The sequence below is a fragment of the Miniopterus schreibersii genome (assembly GCF_964146895.1).
Source record: "Miniopterus schreibersii genome assembly, chromosome: 18".
Taxonomy (NCBI): domain Eukaryota; kingdom Metazoa; phylum Chordata; class Mammalia; order Chiroptera; family Miniopteridae; genus Miniopterus; species Miniopterus schreibersii.
The window spans coordinates 8,943,636-8,967,714 of NC_138121.1; the positions used below are offsets into that span (position 1 = coordinate 8,943,636).

General features: G+C 42.8%; 2 protein-coding genes across 3 annotated transcripts in view; one reads left to right on the top strand and one right to left on the bottom strand.

Moving 5' to 3' along the window:
- Positions 1–24,079, bottom strand: part of SIPA1L3 (signal induced proliferation associated 1 like 3) — a 237,806-nt gene that overhangs the window by 177,900 nt on the left and 35,827 nt on the right. For both annotated transcript variants that reach the window (XM_081119345.1, XM_081119344.1), the window contains 2 exons: positions 23,248–23,373; positions 21,041–21,114 (listed from right to left, as the gene is read on the bottom strand). The gene's annotated coding sequence lies outside the window, so the exon portion shown is untranslated. The remainder of the gene's footprint in view (positions 1–21,040; positions 21,115–23,247; positions 23,374–24,079) is intronic.
- LOC308548039 (WD repeat-containing protein 87-like) lies at positions 1,636–15,305 on the top strand (the record flags this gene model as incomplete). The annotated part of the gene is made up of 6 exons (XM_081119060.1): positions 1,636–1,760; positions 4,091–4,261; positions 4,673–7,542; positions 8,050–8,321; positions 9,142–10,270; positions 14,435–15,305. The coding sequence occupies exons 1-6, from the start codon at positions 1,653–1,655 to the stop codon at positions 15,303–15,305; spliced, it is 5,421 nt and encodes a 1,806-aa protein (XP_080975186.1). The 5' UTR covers positions 1,636–1,652.

Consider the following 24,079-nt stretch of genomic DNA (forward strand, 5'->3'; position numbering starts at 1 on the left):
CCTGCAATTTACTATTACAGATCCACTTTTAAAAGGTTTCCTGTGACATCACAGTAAGCCTCTTTTTTTTTTCAAACATTCCCAAATTCTTCCTGTGACTGCACTATCTGAAATAGCCAGCCCTCAGAAAGCCACACTGCCATACAAGGTCAGTTTAAATGCCCTCTCCACCCCACTGCACTATAGTGACCCCTATCCACTATTACAAAGGGACAGATTCCCCCTGCCCTCCCAGCACTTGGCACAGTCATGCGCAAATTTTCAGATTTTTAGTAATGTTGGTGCTGTGACATTGTCGAAAGAGTTGGGGTGGGGGAGGGGATTGGGGGGAATCTGAACCATTATGATGTTGGAGCCAGTGACACTCTTTCTATGGGAAGCTGTGACTAGAGTCTGTCTCTTCTAGAATTAGGGGCATGTTTATCTTCTGTGGAGAATAAAGGTTTGCGAGAAGGAAATGGAGAAGCCTATGTTGTTGTATGATATTAGTAACAGGTTTTCCCAGCTTAGAGAATGTATATTGAGTGACACTGGTCTCACTGAGCTCATTAAGACATCTGCCATATTGTGAGATAACACTGTGTTCTGCCTAAGAAGTCTGAAGGAAGAAAGGAAATATTGAAGTGGCAGGACCTACGACTATAAATGTAAGTCTGTTTGACTCTAAAGTTTCTCTTATGTCTTCTCTGCTTTGCTCCCTCAATCTCAGCATGCCCCTTCACTTCTCTCACAATAATATTTATTGCACTTTTTCAATATAAAGCCTTTTGAATGTCATTATCTCACTTAATTTTGTAAAGGCTTACACAGGGGAAAATATATGGGCATTCCTCTTAGGCCAAGACGGGTTAAAGTCAGATGCCTGCCTCTCACTGCAAAGCTGGTGGAATGGAGTGTTAGCCCAGGATTTAGGCAGAGTCAGACATTTTCCATTTTCCCAGTCAGAGTTCCCAGTCTTACATTACCAGAGGAAACTTTAGGGAGTCTCTGAGATTGTGGGATCTAACCATCATTTTTCATCGCATTAGTTTGGCTTTGCAGCTTGTTCTCTTTTCTGCATGTTCACTCTCCCCTCCTTAATGGCTTCTTACTCCTGACATTTAAATATATTTAATTATCTCATTTTTTCAAAAGTCCTCTGCAGGAGTCAATCATTTAGTCTTCCTTTGCATGTCCTTGAGAGTTGTATGCAGGATTTTGGAGAGTTTGAAACTTTACTCATGGTGGGGAAAAAATTTTTTTTTAAATCCTCACCTGAGGATATTTTTTCCATTGCTTTTCAGAGAGAGTGGAAGGGGGAGAGAGTGAGAGAAACAAATGATGCGAGAGAGACGCATTGATCAGTTGCCTCCCACATGTGCCCCTACCGCCAGGGATCGAGCCTGCAACCAAGGTACATGCCCTTGACTGGAACTGAACCTGAGACCCTTCAGTCTTCAGGCTAAGGCTCTAACCGCTAAGGCAAAACCAGCTAGGGCTCACCCCCTTCTTTATGAAATAAGAGAGTTTCTCCTGTTTTTAAAGGAGTACTTTTGTTTCTCCCCTTCTTTAACTGTCCCTGTTGCTCTTTCCTCTCTTAATTCCTTTAATTTCCAGTATAACACCAGATGTGATTAAGTGACTCTTACCTTTCACAGGTTCTGTAATCCAAGATGTCTGTAAAGAGCTGCAATATCACTAAGATGTTGTCCTCACACAGACTTATTCCTGAATGGAAGGACTTGAAACTCCTCATAAATAGTATCCTGGAGGATACAAAGGTGATGTGTATGAGAAATATGCACATTGTGGGTGTGGATTAATTATCTATTGCTGCCAAAGCCCGCTGTGGCATGGGCAACATGTGAGCAGCTTTGGAAGGCCACTCAATTCCCCCTTCTAGATTATGATGATAACATTAGTTATATATGTTCTGCTATAAAATATAGAAAATGGGCTTACATGGACTGAACAAGCAGGAGCCATCTTTGTCTTAGGACCCATGCATGTTCTTTTTCTGTCTTTCCCACCATTGTTAGTAGTTTAGCTATTATTATCTTAAGGTTACAAGATAGTTACTGAACTTCCAGATATCAGCTTTAAGTTGCAAGCTGGTAGAAGAGAAAAGGTCAGGGAGCACAGGGCTATGCCAGCCTTGGAGGGCCATAGTGCCACTCTGTGTTGCCAGAATTTTGGGGTCCATGGTCATCCTAAAGAAGATCAGAGTTTGTTAGGACGGAAGATGGGGTAAGAGGAAGGAAGAGGCATTGATATGGAGTAGGCAACAGTAGTGCCAGGCACAGATACATTACTTGGATTTAAGATATTCTTAGTCTTTTTGAGTCCTCTGTAGAAAAGCATTGATACTGTTGAATGAGTGAATGAATTGTTTGTACATGAAGTCTGGAAAAAGAATGGTGATTAACTGATGGAATAAGGGGTATGTAAATAAGCTTTCTAATTCAATGAAAAGGGATAGGGGACTGGGAGCTGAGACACCAAGTCCATTCAATTCTGCTGCAGTCACTGAATCAGCATTGACAGTGTGTGCTAGAAGCTCTCCAGCTCTCTGTACTCTGTATTCTCTCAGAATGAGAACTATAGGGAGAAGACAGATCCTGAGTTGTAGATATTGGCCTCAGTATAGTCTCAAATCTTTTTTGTATTCAGGAAGCAGGCACAGTGAACATTGTGAATAAAGAAGTATTAATACTTCAGTTTAATACAGTATTTTACTTTCCATCTTAGGGGGGTCATAGTACAAAATTTTGAGGCAGAGAATTTAACTTGGAGAGTTAGATTTGTGGAGCATTGTTCAAGAGGCAGGTATAGCACAAGTATCTGCTAAGAAGAGAGACCTCAAAATTACTTCATGAGCCTCAGTTTTGGCTGATCAGAATAAGTTCATATACTTATATCATAGGTATATGCTACATCACTGGAAGGTAGTGTGTATTGCATGAGTTCTACTGTGTAACATGTTAAAAGATATATATCTCCTTGGATAGACACACACACACACCACTGGGTAAGATACAGAATGTTAGAGCTGAAGCACAGCTAACTTCACACTACGAACAGCACACATTACCCTTGTATGCACATAAGAATAGTGAAGGAAGGACAAGCCACAGGTCTAGCTGTCATACATGGTGGACATTCTATGTCTGTGAAGTATGAGTTTCCCATAGACAGTATATCATGAGTGTGACTGTGACAGAAGTGGTCCTTTGGGTGTAGGCAGGAATTTTGAAGTTATTTCAACTGTGACAAGTAGAGATGCTTGCCAAAGTTGAGTTCCTTTGTCATACCCATATATGATTGTGTTCCTTTCTTTTGAAGCTCTTATTTGTTTTGTACAATCATTTGTTGTTTCTTTTACTGATTTTTAGAGAGAGAGGAAGGGAGAGGGAGACGGAGAGAGAGAGAGAGAGAGAGAAACATTGATGTAAAAGCAAAACATCGACGTCTGCCTCATGCACACCCCATACCAGGGATTGAGCCTGCAACCCAGGCATGTGCCCTGACTGGGAATCGAAATGACAATCTTTCGGTGGATGGGACGACACCCAACTAACTGAACCACACCGGCCAGGGTGTTAGTTGTGTCTTTAACATTTGTTCCTCCCTCCCCCCACTGGACTCTTATCTTTTGAGAGCTAAGGCCATGTGTCTTTCACTTAGCATTGTATCCTGTGTCTGTGATAGAACATACCAGCCTTTCTCAAATGTGGTTCCTCATAGAACCATGGAACACAGAAAACGACTTGAGGGGCTATTTTCTCAGTACTCCTAAGGATAGCATGTAACTATTATCAGTCTAGATGCATAGGGGAGAAATTAATTCATTATGTAGAGTGGATACTTTAGGACATTAGGGCTTACTTCTCTTATGGAACCTTGGTTGAGAAAGGCTGGAAGTGTTTTGATTACTTAAGACATTCTGAGGTGAGTGAGGGATGACTCCCCAAGTAGTGCTTTCCAGAAGAAGGATGAATAAATGTTGGTTAGCTAAAAAACAAAAAATGTCCATTAATTCCTCAATAAAATATTTATTAAATGACTGTGTGAGGACTCAGGCCTCTTAGCTCAGGCTACTCTTCTCTCTCAGGATGTTGAAAATCCAACAACGAATGCTTTGGTTGTATTGAGTGACTGGCCTGAGACTCTGTACCAGGAGCCTCACCATACGCAGAACAAGCCTTTCATTTGCTTCTACTCCATCAATGACAACTATTTTGTCTCCTTAAACTGGGTGGAACCACTTTCAAAACAAATGCAGGTAAAGCTATTTCACCCTTTTTTCCCTCCTTAATTCACTTTACATGCATCATATAGTACCAAACTGCCCTAGTCTCAGATGAGGGTGAGTCTAAGCTAGCTCATTTTAATACCAGTCTCCATGTCCCAATTTAACTTGTATGCAGCGATCCTTGATTACTCTAGTCATCAGGTCCACAGAATTCATTTTTCCCATAAAGTAGACTGAAGGCCAAGGAAAGAGCCTTAAGCATGGTGTTTCTATCACATGCCTGACTCCTAGTACCAGGAAACTCCCAAAGTCAAGCTGTCCTGCCTTTCCTTAGTCCCATAAGAGGGAATAGTGATCTAAACATTTAACCTTTTCCTACCCCTCACTTTTGGGAGATAATATGCCTCCCTGGGAAGGCTTTCACCTCTCATCCTCTTCTAGGCAATGCTCTGGATACAGAAAAAAGATCCAGAAATGGAAGGAATGATAGAGAAGATGAAGTTTCACATAATGGATCCTATGCCACCCATTCAAGCAATGGTCCACACAGGTTCCTACCATATGTTAATTGCTTACTGTGGTGACATGCGCCTGTGGCTCTTTGGAGATCACCATCAAGCATTTACATCTCTGGGTACAGTGCCCTGTCGTTTCTCCATCAGCTGCCTCTGCTATGACTCAAAAACTGAGATATTGCTTTCTGGTACCTTGGGGGCCGTGGTTACCTGGTTTATCTTACCGAGCGGCAGGGGCCTCCAGATGGCACAAACAGTGCCCATGCCTGATCATGAGACTGTACAGGGCTTTTCCCTGAATGGCCCCCAGGGCTCCCTCCTGGCCTTTTGTGAAAATAACGTGAGAGTCTTCACACACCAAGATCAGGGCCAGCTGAAGGAGGTAAAGAAGTTCACTCCCACAGCCAGTGGCTCCTTCATCACCTGCTCCTTCACTTGTGTCTCTCAGGGCTATTTCTATACTGGAAACAGGGATGGAGAGATCCACGCTTGGAGTCTAGACCAGGGTAATTTCCTCCACAGCTTCCAGGCCCATTCCTCATCAGTGATATGTGTCCATAGCCGGCCAGAGATCCACACTTTACTAACAGCAGGCAGTGAAGGTGCAGTGAGGGAATGGAATCTTGCTTTTGGGAATTTGCTGCGGCAGCTGGATGTTGAAGATCTGCAACAACTGCAGTTTATTGATAACACCACTTTTTTCTGCCAGACTACCCACACTTTCTCATTGCACAACCTGCCCTACTTTTATAGCCTCTTCAATGTCTGTGGTTCTGCTCTCCAGCAGGTTCAGCGGGTCTGCTGCGGCCATAACTGGACTCGAATCCTGTGTGCCACTAAGGATGGTTTGTTGCGCTTCTTGTCTCCAGTAACAGGCAATCTCCTTGTTATCACCTGGCCTCTACTTGTCATGGATAAGGTTGTGGCTTGGGCCTATGACTCAGACAGAGAGGAGCTCTTTGTGGCAACAGACAGTTCAGAAGTTCTGGTGTTTGATGCAACACGCTCTCCTTGCACAGCCAAGTATCTTGTGTGCATTTCAGTAAACCCTGGGGACAGAATAAGATGCCTGGCCTACGGGCATTCCCATGTGGGTGGGGGCCTACCAGGATTCATGTTCTGTGGGCATGAGAGTGGCATTGTGAGAATCCTCTCCCATTATAGGTGTGCCCGAATAGAGAAAACTGTTCACTCAGGAGCAGTGTTAGCATTGTCTACCCTGGAAGGTCCCCAGGAAAACTCCTTGCTTTGTTCCTATGGCATGGATAATACTGTACAGCTGACAAAAGCTGTGCTTCAGAAAAACAAGGTAATCCTACAGCATGTCATCAAAATTCTCTGTGATTGCCTCCTAAAACATGTAATACTCTTGCCAGGTTCTGTGGGTGCCATCACTGAGAACCATTGCTGGTGTCTCTGGCATTACCAAGATTTTCTGACATCTTCAGAATCAAAACAAAGCTCTATGTTTAAAGAGATAAAACGCCTGCACCATTGTCCCATTACTTCATTTGATGTCTGCCTTTCCCTGAAACTTTTTGTCACAGGGGGCATAGATGGCTCAGTCCGGATCTGGGACTTCCATGGTAGACTCATCACTGAGTTGGACTCAGCATTGCATTTTGGCCCACTCTGCTTTGCCAATAATCGGGGTGACCTGCTTTTGACTTTCAACCAGAGTCTTTATCTGGTTTCCTGCTTAACATTGTTTCCTCCAGCTCAGCTGATTCACCTAGCTACCCTAAACAATGCAGACGAAATACAAGAAGCCCCTAAACCCTTCCTGCCTAGCTTCTTCTTTTCATTTGAAACAGTGTTTGTACCCAAATTTGTCTACCTTGGACAAGGGCTACAGGAATTACAAGGGTTAGAGGCCCTTGTTAACAAACGGGTCATTGCCTTTGACAATACTGTGCCCCACGTTGTGGAGGAAGAGAAACATATGTCCTCTGTGTTTAAAAAAGGACCCAAATTACAGTTTTTGGCAGATAAAGATATTGATTTTTCTACTCTCGACCGCGAGCATAATCGTCCCCCACACTTGGTTCCTGCTCAGTTACGGCTGGCTTACTGGGATGGATTGAACCGTTACCACATATTACAGTATTTTTTTGGTAAAGGGAAGCAGTGGCCCTTTGCTCCTGATGGTTACATCCCAAACTCAGTGGTCCGTGCCCGCCTTTGGCCTGAGGGTACCCCAATCTTCCTACTCTGTGATCTGTACCCACACTACCAAGATAAGGGGTGGGATGGGACTGAACTCTTCAGACACCAGGCACTGTCATCTATGACTCTAGTAAAAGAGAAAATCTCAAAGGGTAAACAGGATACATCCAAGAAGTGGAAACAAACTTTATTCGATGTTCTTGCAAGCATGACAAACCTAAATTGGATAGGAAGAAAATTAGATGAAAGTCTTATAAATACTTTAATTGAATCCATCCTCAACCTCACAATTTACTGTTCTATAGAGCAATATGAGACCTATATTAGTGTCCTGGCAAAAATTTTTGCCACTTGTCAAGTACCTTCAAGCTTGTACTCTGAGACTGCCTGTCGCTTCCTGGAAGATACAGCCCATTCCAACGCAAAGATCCGGGAGCTGGCCTGGGAGGCGCTGGAGAGGCTAGGCCTCATGGGCCCTCTCTTTGCTGTCCCACTGGCTGTGGGACTGATGGACAATGATGAAAATGTGCGGGTTAAGGCCTTAAACCTTATGATAAGAGTCACAGGCATCCAAACTAAGACCATGCTGGTAAACCTGCTGAAGAAGCGAGGACTTTTTCAGGACATGCAGTAAGTTGGGTGGTGGCTATCCCCCATTCCGTTCCTTCTTGCTGCTGACCTCCAGAATCTGATTACTTTACCTTTTCCACAGCTCCTTTTCTATTCTTTTCCTCCCTATGTTCTTTGTCTCTATTTGCTTTTCTCTCCAGGATGGACTCCTTTTTTTTTTTTTTCCTGACCATTGACTAGCCTGCTCTCCCATTATTTCCTTACTTCTGTCAGATTACTCAAGACTCGGGTCCACAAATCTCCCAGCCAAAGAAGCACTTTGCGTCACCCTGCCTACTCCATTCCTTGCTGTCCTAGATTCTTTACCTTCTTCCGGCTACTCTGTCTTAAGTAGCTACTTTATCCAGGCCTCTTGCGCTGCAGCTGCTCCTCCTCTTCCCGTCTCTTCCTCCTCCTTCCTGTCCCTTCTTGCCCCCTCCTTCCTCTCCTCTGCCCTCTCCCTCTCCTCCTCCTCATTCTGTCTTATTACTGACTTAGTCTTAGCCTCTTTCCCCTTGATTTCTGCAGGCGTGAATTTATCGGAAAGGCTTCTCTGGACCAGCTTCTGGGGATCCAAGCCAAAGACATCCAGTACCTACTCCGTCAGGTGGAGAAGCAGCTGAACGAAAACCTGACGTTGTCACGTAGAGACCAACAATTTACATTTCCTTATGATATATCAAAGGCGGTAGAAACTGAGACCCTTGCTAAACGAGCACTCGTATCTTTGTTAGAACCGAAAAAAATCAGCAAACCGAAGGAAAAAATGAAACATTCTCAAGCAAAGAGCAGACTTCTTAGTATGTATGGGGTAATATATGGGGCATATTTGGGTTTCGTATCAGGGCACCAAAAGACAGAGTCAGTAAGGGCAAGGTATATAAAAAGACACCAGTGGAAACAGAGTTAAGTAAGGACACTCTTTTACACAGAAAGTAGCCTTCCTTGGAAACATCTGCCCCACAACAAATACCAAGGTCTTATTTCTTTAGGATATGGAAGCTAGGATAAAACAGCACACATTTCTGTACTGTAAAGCCTCAGTCCCTTTGCCTTTGTACCCCTTATGGCAGTTCATTGAACTAGGTATTACAAAGGATCTCACTCAGGACCTCCGTGTATGTTTGTTTGTTTTTTGCTTTTAAATATATCTTTATTGATTTCATAGAGAGGAAAGGAGAGAGATAGGAACATCAATGATGAGAGAGTGATTGACCGACTGCCTCCTGCTCGCCCCCTACTGGGGATCAAGCCCTCAACCCAGGCATGTGCCCTGACTGGGAATCGAACCAAGATCTTCTGGATCCTAGGTCAGTGCTCAACCACTGAGCCACGCAGGCTAGGCTGTGTTTGTTTGTTTTTAATCCTCACCCAGAGGACATGCTTAGAGAGAGAGGAAGAGAAAGAGAGAGAAACATCAATGTGAGAGAGAAGCATCGGTTGCTTGCCTTCCATATACTCCCCAACTGGGGATCAAATACACAACCCAGGTATGTGCCCTGACTGGGAATGAAACCCATGATCTTTTTGGTGCACAGGAAAATGCTCAACCGCTGAGCCACTGTGGCTGGCAAGGCCTCTGTGGTTTTCTTAACTATTTTTCTCCCAATATCTCTGCAGTTAAAAAGGACCTAAGAGTTCCACGAGAGCAGAAACAGACAAAATTTGTAAAGTTGAGCTCTTTGTTGGTACCTTCAAAGGATAAAGGTGAACAAAAAGAGGCCATGAGATTAGAGAAAACTGATACCCAGGATGTTGCCTTAGAGCCAGAGCTGCCACTAAGAACATTCAGCCCAGTCAAATCCCAAGAGGATGCTGAATCAAAGGGGATCACGTTGGAAGAAACAGATGTCATACGAGCAGTGGAGGCCACAGAGCTTGCGAAGGCCATAGATCAACATGGCATGAAAGACTATGAAAAGGTGATCCCTAAGCTGGAAAGACGAGAACACATGAAAGGGCTTTGGAAAAGGGCAATGGAAAAAAGCCAAGAAAAAGATGTGAAGTTGAAAGAGAAAAAAGATTTGGAGGATATTTCAAAGACAACTGCAGAAGAACCCAAGGAAGAAGTCACAAAGATTACTGAGCAAGAAAATGATACAAAAGGGAAACTTGAAATGAGACGCCATGGTTTGGCTGGGATCCCAGGACGCACAGGTAGATCAGACACCAGGTGTTGGCGGGATGACATTTGCTCTCTTGCTGTCTCGAGGATAGCAAGTTCCCATCCAGGAATGGCCAGGGATCTAGGTCAAGAATTGGTGGACTTGGCTCAGGTGATGCTTGCTCCCCGATACCCCAGCTGGAGCATCTTCCAAGAGATCTGTCCCTTTTTAAAGGGCTCATCAGACTTGTATCAGGAAGTGGCAGAACAACAACTCATTATAACTGAAAAAGGGGTTCAAGAGGTCAAGAAAGAAGGAATAGTACGATTGAGGAAAAAAAGGGGCAAAAAAGTATTAAAGGAGGGCAAGGCATTTTCTCAAGTCAAGAAAAAGAAAATTGCTTTCTTACAAGATCACCTAGTCTTAGAGAAAAAGAAATTTAAAAAGGAAGTAAGACATCTGGCCAGGCAAGAAGGGAAAACAGCCGAGGAAGAAAGGAAACTGAGTAAGCCAGAGAAGAAATTAACGTGGGAAAAGGAGAAACTGATCAAAGACAAGAATCTGACCCATCAACAAGAAAAAATAGCTTGGGAAGAAAAAACACTGGCTTCCTCACAAAAGAAATTAACCAGGGGAGAGCAGGAGTTAGTTCTAAGAGAAAAGAAATGGACTGGAAGAGACAGGAAAGTACTAGGGAAAAGAAAGGGAGTAATCTGGAAAGAGGGGAAAGCAATACCAGGAAGGAGGAAGTGGGACTTGGAGGAGACTTGGCTGGCCCAAAAAGAAGGCATATCGGCCCAGGAAGAGGGGTTACCTATTTGGGAGGAGATGAAGCTGTCCCAGGAAGAAGAGAAGGCAGACGAGAGAGAGGAGGAGACTGGTGAGGGAGGGGAGGACTTGGTTTGGGATGAGGAGGAGCCAATCCTGGACATAGAGAAACAAGTTGAAGAGAAAAAGAAAAAGCCCTACAAAGAGAAGAAACACATCCCAGGTATGGAGAAACGTGTTGAGGACAAGGCCTGGAAGAGGGGGAAATTGGCCCAGAAAGAGAAACATTTGTCTAGAAAAGAGGAAGGGCTTTCTGGGGAAGAGGGAAAATGGGCCTTTAAAAAAGGCAGTTTGGCAGAGCAAGAGATTAAATTGACACCAGAAAAGAAGAAATGGTCAGTAAAGGAGAAAAAAGAGGTCCATAAAAAGAAACAAATCCAAGAAAAGAAAGAACAAGTTGAGAAACAGGAGAAAGAAGGCCAGAAAGAAAGGCAGGCCAAGAAAGATGAGAAAGAGGCCAAGGACGAACAATTAGCCTGGAAAAGAAAGAAACTGGGCCTAGAAACGGAGAAATTTGGGGAAATGAAGGTACTGTCACAAGAAGATAAACAGACTGAGAAAAAGGTGAAAGAAGCTTGGGAAAAGGAGCGAAGGGCCCAGAAAGAGGAGAAAGCAACCAAGAAACAGAGACAACAGGTCTGGGGGAGAAATAAAGTAGACTTAAGAGAGGAGGGACAGGGTGATGAGATGGAAAAATGGTCACAGAAAGACAAGAAACAGGCATGGGGGAAAAGAATGCAGGATCAGAAAGAGGAAAGATTGGCTGGAAAAGTGGAGAAAGAAGAAGACAAGAAACGGGCATGGGGGGAAAGAACACGGGACCAGAAAGAGGAGGGATTGGCTGGAAAAGTGGAAAAAGAGGAAGACAAGAAACGGGCATGGGGGGAAAGAACACGGGACCAGAAAGAGGAGAGATTGGCTGGAAAAGTGGAGAAAGAGGAAGACAAGAAACGGGCATGGGGGGAAAGAACACGGGACCAGAAAGAGGAGAGATTGGCTGGAAAAGTGGAGAAAGAGGAAGACAAGAAACGGGCATGGGGAGAAAGGATGCGGGGCCAGAAAGAGCAGAGATTGGTTGGAAAAGTGGAGAAAGAGGAAGACAAGAAACGGGCATGGGGAGAAAGGATGCGGGGCCAGAAAGAGGAGAGATTGGCTGGAAAAGTGGAGAAAAAGGAAGACAAGAAACAGGCATGGGGGGAAAGAACACGGGACCAGAAAGAGGAGAGATTGGCTGGAAAAGTGGAGAAAGAGGAAGACAAGAAACGGGCATGGGGGGAAAGGATGCGGGACCAGAAAGAGGAGAGATTGGTTGGAAAAGTGGAGAAAGAGGAAGACAAGAAACGGGCATGGGGGGAAAGAACACGGGACCAGAAAGAGGAGAGATTGGCTGGAAAAGTGGAGAAAAAGGAAGACAAGAAATGGGCATGGGGGGAAAGGATGCGGGACCAGAAAGAGAAGAGATTGGCTGGAAAAGTGGAGAAAGAGGAAGACAAGAAACGGGCATGGGGGGAAAGAACACGGGACCAGAAAGAGGAGAGATTGGCTGGAAAAGTGGAGAAAGAGGAAGACAAGAAACGGGCATGGGGGGAAAGAACACGGGACCAGAAAGAGGAGAGATTGGCTGGAAAAGTGGAGAAAGAGGAAGACAAGAAACGGGCATGGGGGGAAAGAACACGGGACCAGAAAGAGGAGAGATTGGCTGGAAAAGTGGAGAAAGAGGCTGAGGGGAAAAAACAACAGGCCACAGAAAAAATGAAACTGGTCCCAGAAGTGGAGGAGAAGAGAAAGGAAATTGGGAAAGTGTCCCCAAAAGGAGAGCAACAACTCATGAAAAAAGAGAAAGAAGCTAAGAAAGAGGAGAAATTGTTCGGGAGAGATAAGAAAGTGACTGAGGAAAATAAGCAACGGACCTATGAAAAAGGGCAACTAGCCCTACAAGGGGAGACACGGGCCCAGGAGGAGAGAATGTGGCGTCAGAAAAAGGCAAAAGACAGTGAGCACAAGGAACACTGGGCTTGGGGAAAAGAGAAACTGTTTCTAGACGAGGAGGAACAAGCTGGTGAAATGGAGGAAAAATCTCAGGAGAAAGCAATTATGAAAAAAGAAGGTAAATTGTCCCAGGAAGAGAGACAATTGGCATATGACAGGACCAAGGAGACAGACGTTGCCAACGGAAAAAAGAAAAGAACCCAACGGGAGAGGATACAGGCAATGGGGAAACTGGTGATGAAGAGGAGGGTTAGTTCTGAAGAGAAAGAAGCTCTTCCCAGGGGAAACTATTTAAGGATGAGAGAGCATCAGTTGTGGAGGATCCTGGCTAAAACAGTTAGAGAAATTATTAGAGTGCCATTGGAAGAAATAAAAATACCTGAGGAAGAGAGATCATCCATTATAGGAAGGAGTGAAATTGATGGCAAGAGGTGGGAAATTCTTAAGGAGCAGGAGAAAATAACCAAAGAAAAGGAGGTGGATCAGAAAGAGAGAAAAGTAGAAGGTGATAGACTGGCCACAGAAGAGAGGACACTGACTGATGATGAGGGCTTTGAGGAAGACCAGTGGTTACTTGAGAAGGTCCAGGAAACAATACTATTAGATCAAATCCAAGTAGAAAGTGTGTTAAATGAGATCCAGGAGCAAAATCTATTAGGAGGAGAGCAGCTAAAGGAACTTCAGAAGAGAACTGAGAATAAATCAGAAAAGATTCAGGTAAAGTGGTTGTTAGAGAATATCAGAGATGTACTGTTTGAGGGCTTATCTGAGAGCTTGACTGAGCAGGAAACAGAGGAAGGTCCGACTAAGGAGGGGAAAGAGGAGGAGAGTCTGAGCGAGGAGGAGAGAACGGAGAAGATTGAGAGAGAGGAGGAAAGGCAGGAGGAGGAGGCAGCCTTGACTAAAGAGAAGGAAGAGGCGAGCATACTTAAGGGGGCAGTGCTCTCAGAAGAGGAGAGAGTATTGAAAACAGAGCTCTCAAAGGAAGGAGTGAGCTCGAAGCTAGCGAAAGAAGGCAAGATCCTTGCTGAGGAAAGGGAGGGTACAGCGAGAAGGGAAGCACCCTTTAAGAAAGAAAGATTCCTTGATGGAAAGAGACATCCCACATTTATGGATAAGCTTATTTGGCCAACAGTTCCAAAGAGCCCCTTCAAAATACCACTCCCAGTAGCCCTGGGAAAAAAAGAGGGCATGCCCCTGAAAATATTAGGGGATCGTTTGGATTTGGAAGGACGGGAAAGTCAACTTGGAAGGGCAAGTCCAAGGGGAAGAAAAGAGGATAGGCTCTTGGAGAAAGCCAGGGGCATATTTTTACAAGAAACAGGCTTAGAGACACAGATCCCACGAGGGCTCCATAGGCCAGGACCCTGCTTACCTGGTAGTATCATAAAACCACAAAAACCTGAACATAGGCTCAAAGGTGGCAGGTGGAAGTGGTTCGTGAAGTATCGGGATTCCTCAGCAGGGAAAAGTGAGGGTCAGGCCCCAGCTCCAGCTCCAGTCCCAGCCCCATCCCTTACTTCTCTGCCAGCTAAAACAGAAACAAGCTTCTCAGATGAGGACTGGGTTAACAATGCCTTAATAAGGCTGAAAGCAGGAGAACAGCTTTCCAGGGACAGCTTCCATAGACTGAACCAGCTCCTCAGAGACTTCACTTCAAAGGGATACTTGAAATGGATGCATTTGTACAATCTTAAAACCATTGCTAAACACTTGAGGCCGAACCTAGAGGCAAGTCACACAGATATACCACAACCCTATAAGGATGTTTTGAGTCCACTGCACCTAAAAGTCATCCCTCCAATTAGAAGAATAGAAAAAGAAAGCTGGCGAGAGCCATTGCCTAGCCCTGAACCAGTGTTACCATCAGCTACTAGGACTCAAACCCCACAAGCCGTCAATTGGCATCTCTTAGCTGAGTCCTACAGGAAGAAGCAGGCACAACAGTTATCCACTGCTGTCAAGGAGATAAAGCACATTTGTCCAATCAGAAAGGATGAAAAACCCCTGGCCTTGATATTCCAGAAGGACTTCCAGGCCTTGAGGGGGAGGGGTGAGTCCCCCAAATTTCACAAGGCAAAGAGGAAACCACTGCCCATTCCTGCACCAGTGTTACCATCAACCACCAAGGAGATTCAAGTCCCAATGGCTATAAATTGGCATCATCTAGGAGAGCCATACAGGAGTGCACGGGTACAGCAGTTAATCAGTGCTCTCAGAGAGATGGAAATGCGACACTTTTACCCTGCCCAAAGAGACATTTTCCAAGGTGCTCGTGCCTCTGTGGAAAAACAAACCCTAGCACTGATGTTTCAAAAAGATCTCAGGGCTTTTAAGGGTAAAGGCAAGCTTCCCAAGTTGCCCCAGTTGGAGAAGGTAAAGACCAACTCTAAAAGACAGGAAGACGTGCCTCTATGGGAGACATTCGTGGCATTGTACCATGTTTTGCGGATGTTGCAGGAGCGATATGCGGAAGATAGTGCTACTTGGATGGAACAATTCTACCAGGTCATGGACCTGTACCAACTTAAGTCCCCTGGAATCCAGAGGCTTCTACTAGAGTTGCTGCAGAGAAGGGAACTCCAACCCCAAGAGACCATCTACAAAAAGGCCCTGAAAACCAAGGAGCCAGTACTTGGTGAGAGGTTATTCTGCGGCCTGTTTTGTGGTCGTTCCCATACTCCTGCAGGTCCCCTCAAGTTCCAGGATGTTATACCCCTGCCTGGGCAGAACAGAGTGCATACTCTCCAAAATGTGGGCATCGCTCGGTATGGGTTCCTAGAACTTGCCTGGAAAAGTCTGCCACAAGTTAATCCTTCACTTATTGAGAGGCTGCCCAACATCCCTACTCCCACTCTCTGATTTGGCCTAATATTAGTACTTTGGGGTCTTATTGAAAAATGAGCCTGGGCCACAGATTTTAATCCTCCTTACATGTTCCCCAACTCAAGGTAGGGGCCTGGATAAGGGCTTGTCTTCATTCAGCTCCAGAAACCTGCTGCTATGTACTGAATAAAGTAACATTTATCATTTGCAACAAATATTCTGGCATTTCTCTTCCTCCCCACGCCTAGAAGTAGTCAGAGAAAACAGATGACCTTTGTACTAAGGGGAACAATTTTTTCAGACAGTGGGCTACATCCTTTGGAGGATATTTCATAGAAAAGTCTACCCTGGCACTCAAACTTTTTGGCTATTATTTCTTTTCCTCAAAGGATCTTGGAGGGAAGAGTATCTGGCACAGGCGGGCATTTATTTAGCATTAATATGAGAGAAAGAAGACATACAATTTTGCCCCTTTATAAGCTTTGAACTAGACTTAAGTTCTTGAAATCTCTATGTCTCAGTGCTCTCATTGACAGGATAGGAATATGGAATGAAATAATGCTTAAGAATGCCAACTTTGAATTCAGAACTCTCATTCCAGTCCTTGCTCTGCCACTTATTAGTTCTTTAATCTTAGTTTTTTGTTTTCCCACACTACTCAGATGTCTCAGGTGTGTTGAGTCTGGTATTTCTAGCCCACAGCTACTGAAAACAGGTTATGAGGAGCAATGTCAGATCTTCCAGGGAACTAGTTTAAGATGCCATTTCATGCACCCCACTGCAGACCTACAGAAATCTCAATTAGTCGTTGGCAGGGCCCAACGCCAATGATTTTTCAACAAAATGTCCCAGGTCATTCTACTATGTGGCTATTATTCTACTACGTGGTTATTCTACACTGGAAGGGTTCCAGGGGCATTTCTGATGATTAAGTACAAGGTCTGATCCATGGGAAGCCTCCATTAACAGGCCTGCTCTGCCTAAATTTTGATAGAGTAGGGTAAGTCTATCCTACAGTCCAGTGTTGTAGCAGAATTTGTAGGTGTCTCTAGAAGGCAAGGGTACACACAAAAAAAGGAGAGGGGACACTCACATGTTGGCCTCCACATAGGAACTCTATATGTGCCCAGATTTTCGCAGGCCCCCAGAAGCAATGGGAGCAGTGAGATCATCAGGCCATCACTGGCCATGGGGAGATCTTTGGCTTCCATTCTGAATAAGTTGGATGATTACGGGAGCAAAAGGAGAATCCTTAGAGTATTTAAAAGCATGATCAGAGTGGAGCAGGTGTTCCTTTATGACAGCAAAAGAAAGAAATCTATGCTTCTCAAAATCATTTCCATTGAAGTACATCTTCCCAGACCAAATTTTAAGGCCTGGCTTCCTCCTTGACATTTGAACTTCTCATCTGTGTCATCTGCTTCATTCCTTCCCACCTACCTGAGTGTATAACTACTGTCTCCTCTCTTTATACCACAGAGCTTTTTCCTTTGCTCCAAAAGGGAGACCTTTTGAGGCTTAGGGAAAACACAACCAGTTTATTAGAAAAAGGTACATGGCTCTTACAATAGTGTGGTGAAGGCCTGGGGGGGGGGGACAGGGGGAGGGAATCAATGGTGGCGGGGGGAGTGGACATTTGTAATACTTTCAACAATAAAGATAAATTTTTTTAAAAAAAAGAAGAAAAACTGAGGGGAAAGTCCCTTCTGCTGGGCTTTGTCAGGTACTGCGTCTTGAGCACTTAGTTCCCTTCCTGCTAACTCCATCAGCCTAATCTAGACACCAGTGATCTCATCACCACCCTCTCCCCCGCCAAGAACCGAGCAACCTAAACAGTCCTTTAGGGAGAACAAAGAAAGGCAGGGCTTATAAAGGCACAGACTGTTCTTAATCCAATTCTCTTTATGTAAGTAAAGAATTTAGTCTAAATGGGTAGAAACTGGTTAAGCCAATTATGTGTTTAAATGAAGGATGCTGACAAACAAAATGGGTTGGTTCAAAGTACAGTGTTCAGGTGGTCTGGTTTTAAGGAGGAGATAAAGTGCAGGCACAGCTCGTAGTTTCTATAGTTTTTGGAGAAATGTGTTGAATGGGACCTATGTAAAACAAACTTCTCAGTGGCCTCCAGGCTTCATTTGAGTTCCTTTGATATAAGATACTCCACCTTGGCAATCTCCATTCACACTACATATTATTTTCTGCAAGTGCAAAATATTTATACTCCTGTCAATATACTGTTTAAATTGTGTATCTTGACTTTTTTCAGTTAATTTTGAAATATCTCCTTTTATACATGTACCTCTAGTTCATTCAGTTTCACCATTGTTACTTATTTATGTCCATGCACGAGGCTTGCTGGTTTTTATTGCTGATTCTGTTATGGGCATTTATGTTGTGTCCAATATTTTCCTTCTGTTAGTTAGCACAAGGGTCTCAAGGCCTGAGCAGTTCTTAGTAAATGCTGTTCTTGCTCACTGTTAAAATGTAGCACAATATTTGGCAGATGCAGCTGTTGCCTATGAGCTTGACCAGAACCCAACCAAATATGTTTAGCCAACTGCAAAGATGAAAGCAACAGGTAATTAACCAAATAGCATATATAAACAATGGCTAAGGCTTCCTTTGGGGAGACAGAGCTTTGGAAATGAATCTTTGTCTCCTTTACCTGCTGCAAGGAAATAAAGCTACCTAATGACAACAACGTCCTCCTCTTGAATACAACACCCCAAAAGGCAATCCACTGGAACTGAGCAACACGTCTGCCCCAATGCTTCTGTGAACATCCTTGGGCAATCTCTTTGTTTTTATGAACTGAAAGTGAGAGATTTAATTGCTGGATCATTATTTTCATGTATCTTCATGTTTAGTTCATGTGACTATATTGTCCACTGAAGTGGTTAAGCCAATAATGCTCACACTGACTCTGGAGGAGAGCCCCTAGTTCTCCATATCAGTGACACACTGGGTAATGTATGAACTTTTACTAACTGTATGTATGTGAACAGGTGTTGTTGTTTACATTTGTTTTATTATTAAAAGGCTGTATGTAATGAAATAAAATATTCATCACATGAGTTTACTAAGGTGTACAATTTCAATTATTTTTCAATTTATTGTGGAGTGTCTACTTTTTGTTTTGAATGAGTAAAAATTAATTTTTATATATTCTGGATATGATTTCTTTCTCAGTGATGAAGATTGCAGTTATATACTTACATTTTTTACCTGGTCTTAAATTATCTTTTCAGACAGAATTTAAGAGTTCTAATGTTATAATAAATAATTTTTCAAATACATTTGCTTAATTTAGGAGAATGTCAATATGAACTGGGTATTAGATGATATTTTAAAAATTTTTTAATAATTTTGTTTTATAATAGCCTGGAAGTCTTTGTTGTCTTCTATATAATTGACGAATAATTTTTTAGAGATAAATTTTATGGCTCCCAACTTATTTTTTAGAGAAATACATAATTCTAGGAATTGCATTAAAGTATTTCAGTTCCATTTCCTACCCAAACCCTACCCCAAGGAGAAGATTGGAATGGATTATACAAGACTAACGACTGGCTAAACACTGACACACTTTGCAGTGTCTTAAGGGTAAACAGAAGTTCACTTTATTTTATAAAATGTGTGAATGTTTAAAATTTCTACTTTTAAAGTTAAAAAAAATTACTGGGAAACTATGTTTACATTAAATTATTTTGAGTTCATTGCTGGTTTCACTTTTATATAAAGATTTTATATTTGGCCTGGCCAGCATAACTCAGTGGTTAAGTGTTGGCCTATGAAGCAGGAGGTCATGGTTCAATTCCAGGTCAGGGCACATGCCTGGGTTGTGGGCTTGATCCCCAGTAGAGGGTGTGCAGGAGACAGCCAATCAATGACTCTGTCATCATTGATGTTTCTCTCTCTCTCCCTTCTTCTCTCTGAAATCAATAAAAACATTTTTTTTTAAAAAAGATTCAATATTTGTCAGATATATGCATAAATTAGATTGGCTTGTACCTTTACTACACTGAAATTGTGATAGGCAGTTAGACAGACATGAGCAGACCAAGGAAGATGGGCCAGGTACAGAAGGTCACCAGGGTGGAAAGACCCAGGAGCCTAGCAACGGACAATTATAGGGTGGGACCTTACCCCTAGAGTGGCCTTTCCTCCCCTAGCATAGCGCTGGTCCTGCCTTTTGAACCCCCTGTTCTTTCCTCCCTAGAGTTAACATTAGGCTTCAGTTGTACTTCAGCTCCAGGCCCAGAAAAGCAGCAAAACCAGATAAGCGACTCCACAGCTGACCTCAGAACCAGCTCCATTTAATAATGACCCCCTGCCCTGGTGCTGACCAATCAATCAGTGGAGACCTAGACCCTGAAAGGACACACCAGGAAAGCTGCTGAATATTCTATTGAGATCTGCCCCTGGGACCTCCCCTAAAAACTCTGCACTTAGGAGGGAGGACCCAGTGTTCTCTTCCTCTTGGGAGCAGGCCCAGGCCTTTCTCCTCCCTCCCCTCCCCCCAGGCGAGTTACCATTACCTTCCTCACTCCTAGGCTCCAAGGATCCTTCTTTTGCCTCTCCACTATGAATTTTCTCATGTCTATTTAGATTGAATAACTCACTAAAGACTCTCCCACACTGATTACATTTGTAAGGGTCCTCCCAAGTATAAATATTCTGATGTTCATTAAGATTTAAAGATTGATTCAAAGATTTGTCACATTCACTACATTTATCAGTGTTCTGTATAACATGAATATTTGGGTGGATAATATGATGTGAGCTTTGATCAAAGACTTTCCCACATTTATAATAGTTCGGTAGAATTTGAGTGCTCTGATGTTTGAGGACTTGACCCTTGACTAAAGTTTTTCCAAGATTCATTGCATTGATAACTTCTCTCTCCATTATATGTACTCTGGTAATAAGTAAAGATAAAAAGGCCCTTAGTGAGAGCTTTAATTTCATTACAGATGTAAAGTTATCCCCAATTAACTATTCCATGATACCTACTGAAACATGATGGTTGTATAAAGAACCCTCCCATGTTTATAAAAATTAAAGACTTTGGGACAGGAGGGCCAATTCTTGTTGGAAGAGTAATGAATCCTTGGTGAAGGGATTCTAAAATTAATCATATTTAGAATTTCTATCTTCCTTTTTAAAACTCAGATTTTTAGAAATGTTTGAATGTTTTGCCCAGCCGCTGTTGGCTCAGTGGTTAAGCATCAACCCATGAACCAGGAGGTCACCATTTGATTCCCAGTCAGTGCATATGCCTGGGTTTCAGGCTTGATCCCCATTAGGAGGCATGTAGGAGACAGTCAATCAATGATTCTCTCTCTACATTGATGTTTCTCTCTCTCTCTCCATTTCCCTTCCTCTCTCTGAAATGAATTTTAAAAAAGAAATGTTTAAATGTTTAATCCAATCCTGCATTTTAACTAATTCTGATTATTCCCTCCATGGACTAGGTGATTTCTCAGATTTCCCAAATTTCCTTTCCCAAAATACTTATATTAAAAATATATATTTTTTAATTTTTAAGTTTAGAAACACTGTTCTGTAAATATAACTGACTTAAAGTGCAAGTTTTCCATGACAGTTTATATCCTTGATATATTTTTTTTGTCAACAAGAGTTTTATTATGGATAATTGTCCCAGTCTCATTACATCCATCATAACACCCTTTCTGCCCTTCACACTACCCCTCATATTCCCTGTCTTTCATTAAGTGTAAATTCTCAAGGCCACACTTTCCATATCTTACCATTAGCACTTTGTGGAAAAAATCTTCTAGGCCTGGCTTTGGCAACATACCTTGGGTGTCTTGAAAAGACATAGCTGAAAGATATCAAATAAATTACCATAGTTACTACACTCAGGTAAATACTGATATACAAAATTAATACCAATTCAAGGACTTCAGCAAGAATGTAGAATAAGAAGCACAAAAAATTCACTCCTTTATGTAGATGTGAGCCAACAACTACTGATTTAGTTGCCTTTTTGAGTAGTCCAGAAGCAAGGTAGGATATAACAGCACCCCAAGGAAAGTACAAAATCAGGGAAGTAACATCAAAGAGGGGAAAAAGTTACTGATATTTGCCTACAATAGCTGCTCATCATCCCTGGCACATTAAAAAAAGCACAACTCACAGTTTCATCTAAGGAGATAAACAGATGAGTGTACTCTGCATGCAATTATCTGAATTTTTCAGAAGCTTTCTGAGGGACTTGTTTCAGTTTTATAAGACACAGAGTACTAAGGAAATGGCAGTACACTGTGAATGCATTATGGTGGCTGCTAAGAAAAAAGGTGCAGTGCTAAAGACAAAGATATCATGGGCTCTAATTTTAAGCTGGAAATTTAACACAAAAAACAAAGAATACACATCTCCACAACAAGTTTGAGAGCATACAGCTGATTGTTAGTCTTGTCCTGCACAAAGCAAGTTCATAGAGCCTGGGACAAGTGGCTGTTTTTAAAATTTCCAAATCTCGGCAAAACATAACAAGGCATACAAAGAAACAAAAACATGGTACAATCAGAAGAACAAAATAAATTGCTGCCGCCTGCATGCCCCCTACTGGGGATTGAGCCTGAAAACGGGGTATGTGCCCTGATCAGGAATCGAACCACGATCTCCAGGATCATAGGTTGATGCTCAACCACTGAGCCACGCCAGCTGGGATCAGCATCAAGTTTTTATATTGTTGCTCAGTTACAATCTCAAAAGTTCTACCCCATTCCTCTTTATACTCATATGGGGGTAAAAACAAAACAAAACTGAAGAAGTGGCTGAGAGGCCTAAAGAGGCAAAAGGCTAAACATAGCCCCAGGAAGTTACATGGAACCTCAGACACAACGGAAGAATAGTCATTATGTTAGTCTATCTCTTGAGAAGTTCTCCCAAAAACATAAAATGTGAATGGAAACTGAATGGGTTCTGGGTGGAGAATAGAGGCCTCAGCTCAAGATCTGTATAGTCTGAGAACCAAGAGAGATCATTGGGAAGAACGACCTAGAGATAGCCATCCAGGTCTCTCTGAAACCTAGGCAGCAAAATGGTAGGAGGGGCCAGATGATAGTTTTGTAGGTCAGGATAAAGCCTTTGGCTTGGCTCTGCTTGAGCTGAAGGGAGCATCATGGTAGACTGAAAGTTTAAATTTTACACATTTGAATAACAGATCAGTAAGTGTGTGAATGTGTGTGCCCGTGTGCAGGAACACTTCCTTTGACAGCGCATAAGAAATAAACTTCTGTTTACCACAGATCTTTCCTACTTGAGGAGTTTCCCAAACAGTATTTAATGGAGCAGCTAACTCTGTGTCCATCTGAACACTTACTTGTGTTCACATCCCCATACATTCCTACCTGTCTGGATTTTTCCCTATTTTGCCTTCACTTTCCAGGTCCAGGGTTCTTTCCCTTGTTCCAAAATGGAGATAACAGTCAGCTCAAGAGTGTTTAATTTATAAAGAAACACTAAACATGATTTCCTATGTTTCTCCAGACATATTCTCAGCTCTCTGTTCAGCTGAGAGGACATAGATGGGTCTAAAAAAAGTATTTCAAAAATCAGTAACTGACTGCCTCCTTCTGAATGCTGATAAATTCTTTGAAGTAGGTGAGATTTAGGTCTCTTCCAACAACTACTGTATCGAAAGCACAAGGGTAAAAACCACAGAACCAGGTATTCTTAAAAGTTTGCCATAAGGTTTACTGATTTCTAATGTTCTGCAACCAGCACTAACCCAGCATGAAATGTGCACAACGTCTGAAGAAAGGGCAAGTCAAAAATCCCTATGCCACATGAGGAAGCTTTTCCTTCCAAATCAAAACAGCTTCAATCACTCTCTTAAGAACAGGGATTTGAAACGCAGACAAGCAAGTCACAGGTCCCCAAGAGACTCACAAGGGAAAACACAAACACATACAAAGATACAAGATTTCTGGAGGGAAGTTATCCTCACCCAGGAAGAAAAGGTTCCTGTAGCTCTCCAACATCACATCCCCATAAAAGGCCCTCTGAGCAGGGTCCAAGCATTTCCACTCTCCTAAGAGAATTCTATGAACATGTCCTTGAATGTCAACTGCCCCTGAAAGGAAAACACATTTCACCAAGTGAACAAGTAGAGAGTCATTATTTTGACACAAAATGAGAGAAGCAGAGATACGTAAAAATCACTTGGCTGTAGTGAGTGTTCTGAATGTTCCATGTTAGATAACTTTGAGGAATTTATACCTCTCTTTTTTTTTTAACTGAGTGAAATTCACACAATACAAAGTTAGCCATGTTAAAGTACAATTCATTGTGATTTAATACATTCATAATGTTGCACAAATATCGTATCTAGTTCTAAAATATTTTTATCAGCCCCAAAGGAAACTCTTTACACACAAGTTCCTCCCTGGGCAGCAGTGAGTATATCTAAAGCCATGCAGTTCTGCAACACTACTTAGCAGAGTTTCTTGATCTAAAAAAATCTACAGCATGCTTAGAACTAAGGGCTTGGGCAGTTTGATTAGCTAATGTGGTGATTTGCCATTCTAAACTAACAGTGGCTACAGGTAGGAAGAAAAATGATAAAGGATACATCCACCATGCTGCACACTTGTTTTTCCCCCAATAGGCACACATGGCGAGTTAATTAGCTGGGGGTGAGTCCAGAGTCTTCTGGATGTACCCGGACAAGTGTGACTGTCCAAGCATACATGTACCTCTCCAGCTGTATGGCAGGTAGGTCCAGCCATAGTGCCACATGTCCAAAGCCACCCTGCAGATGCTGGATAGGCTCCAGTTCT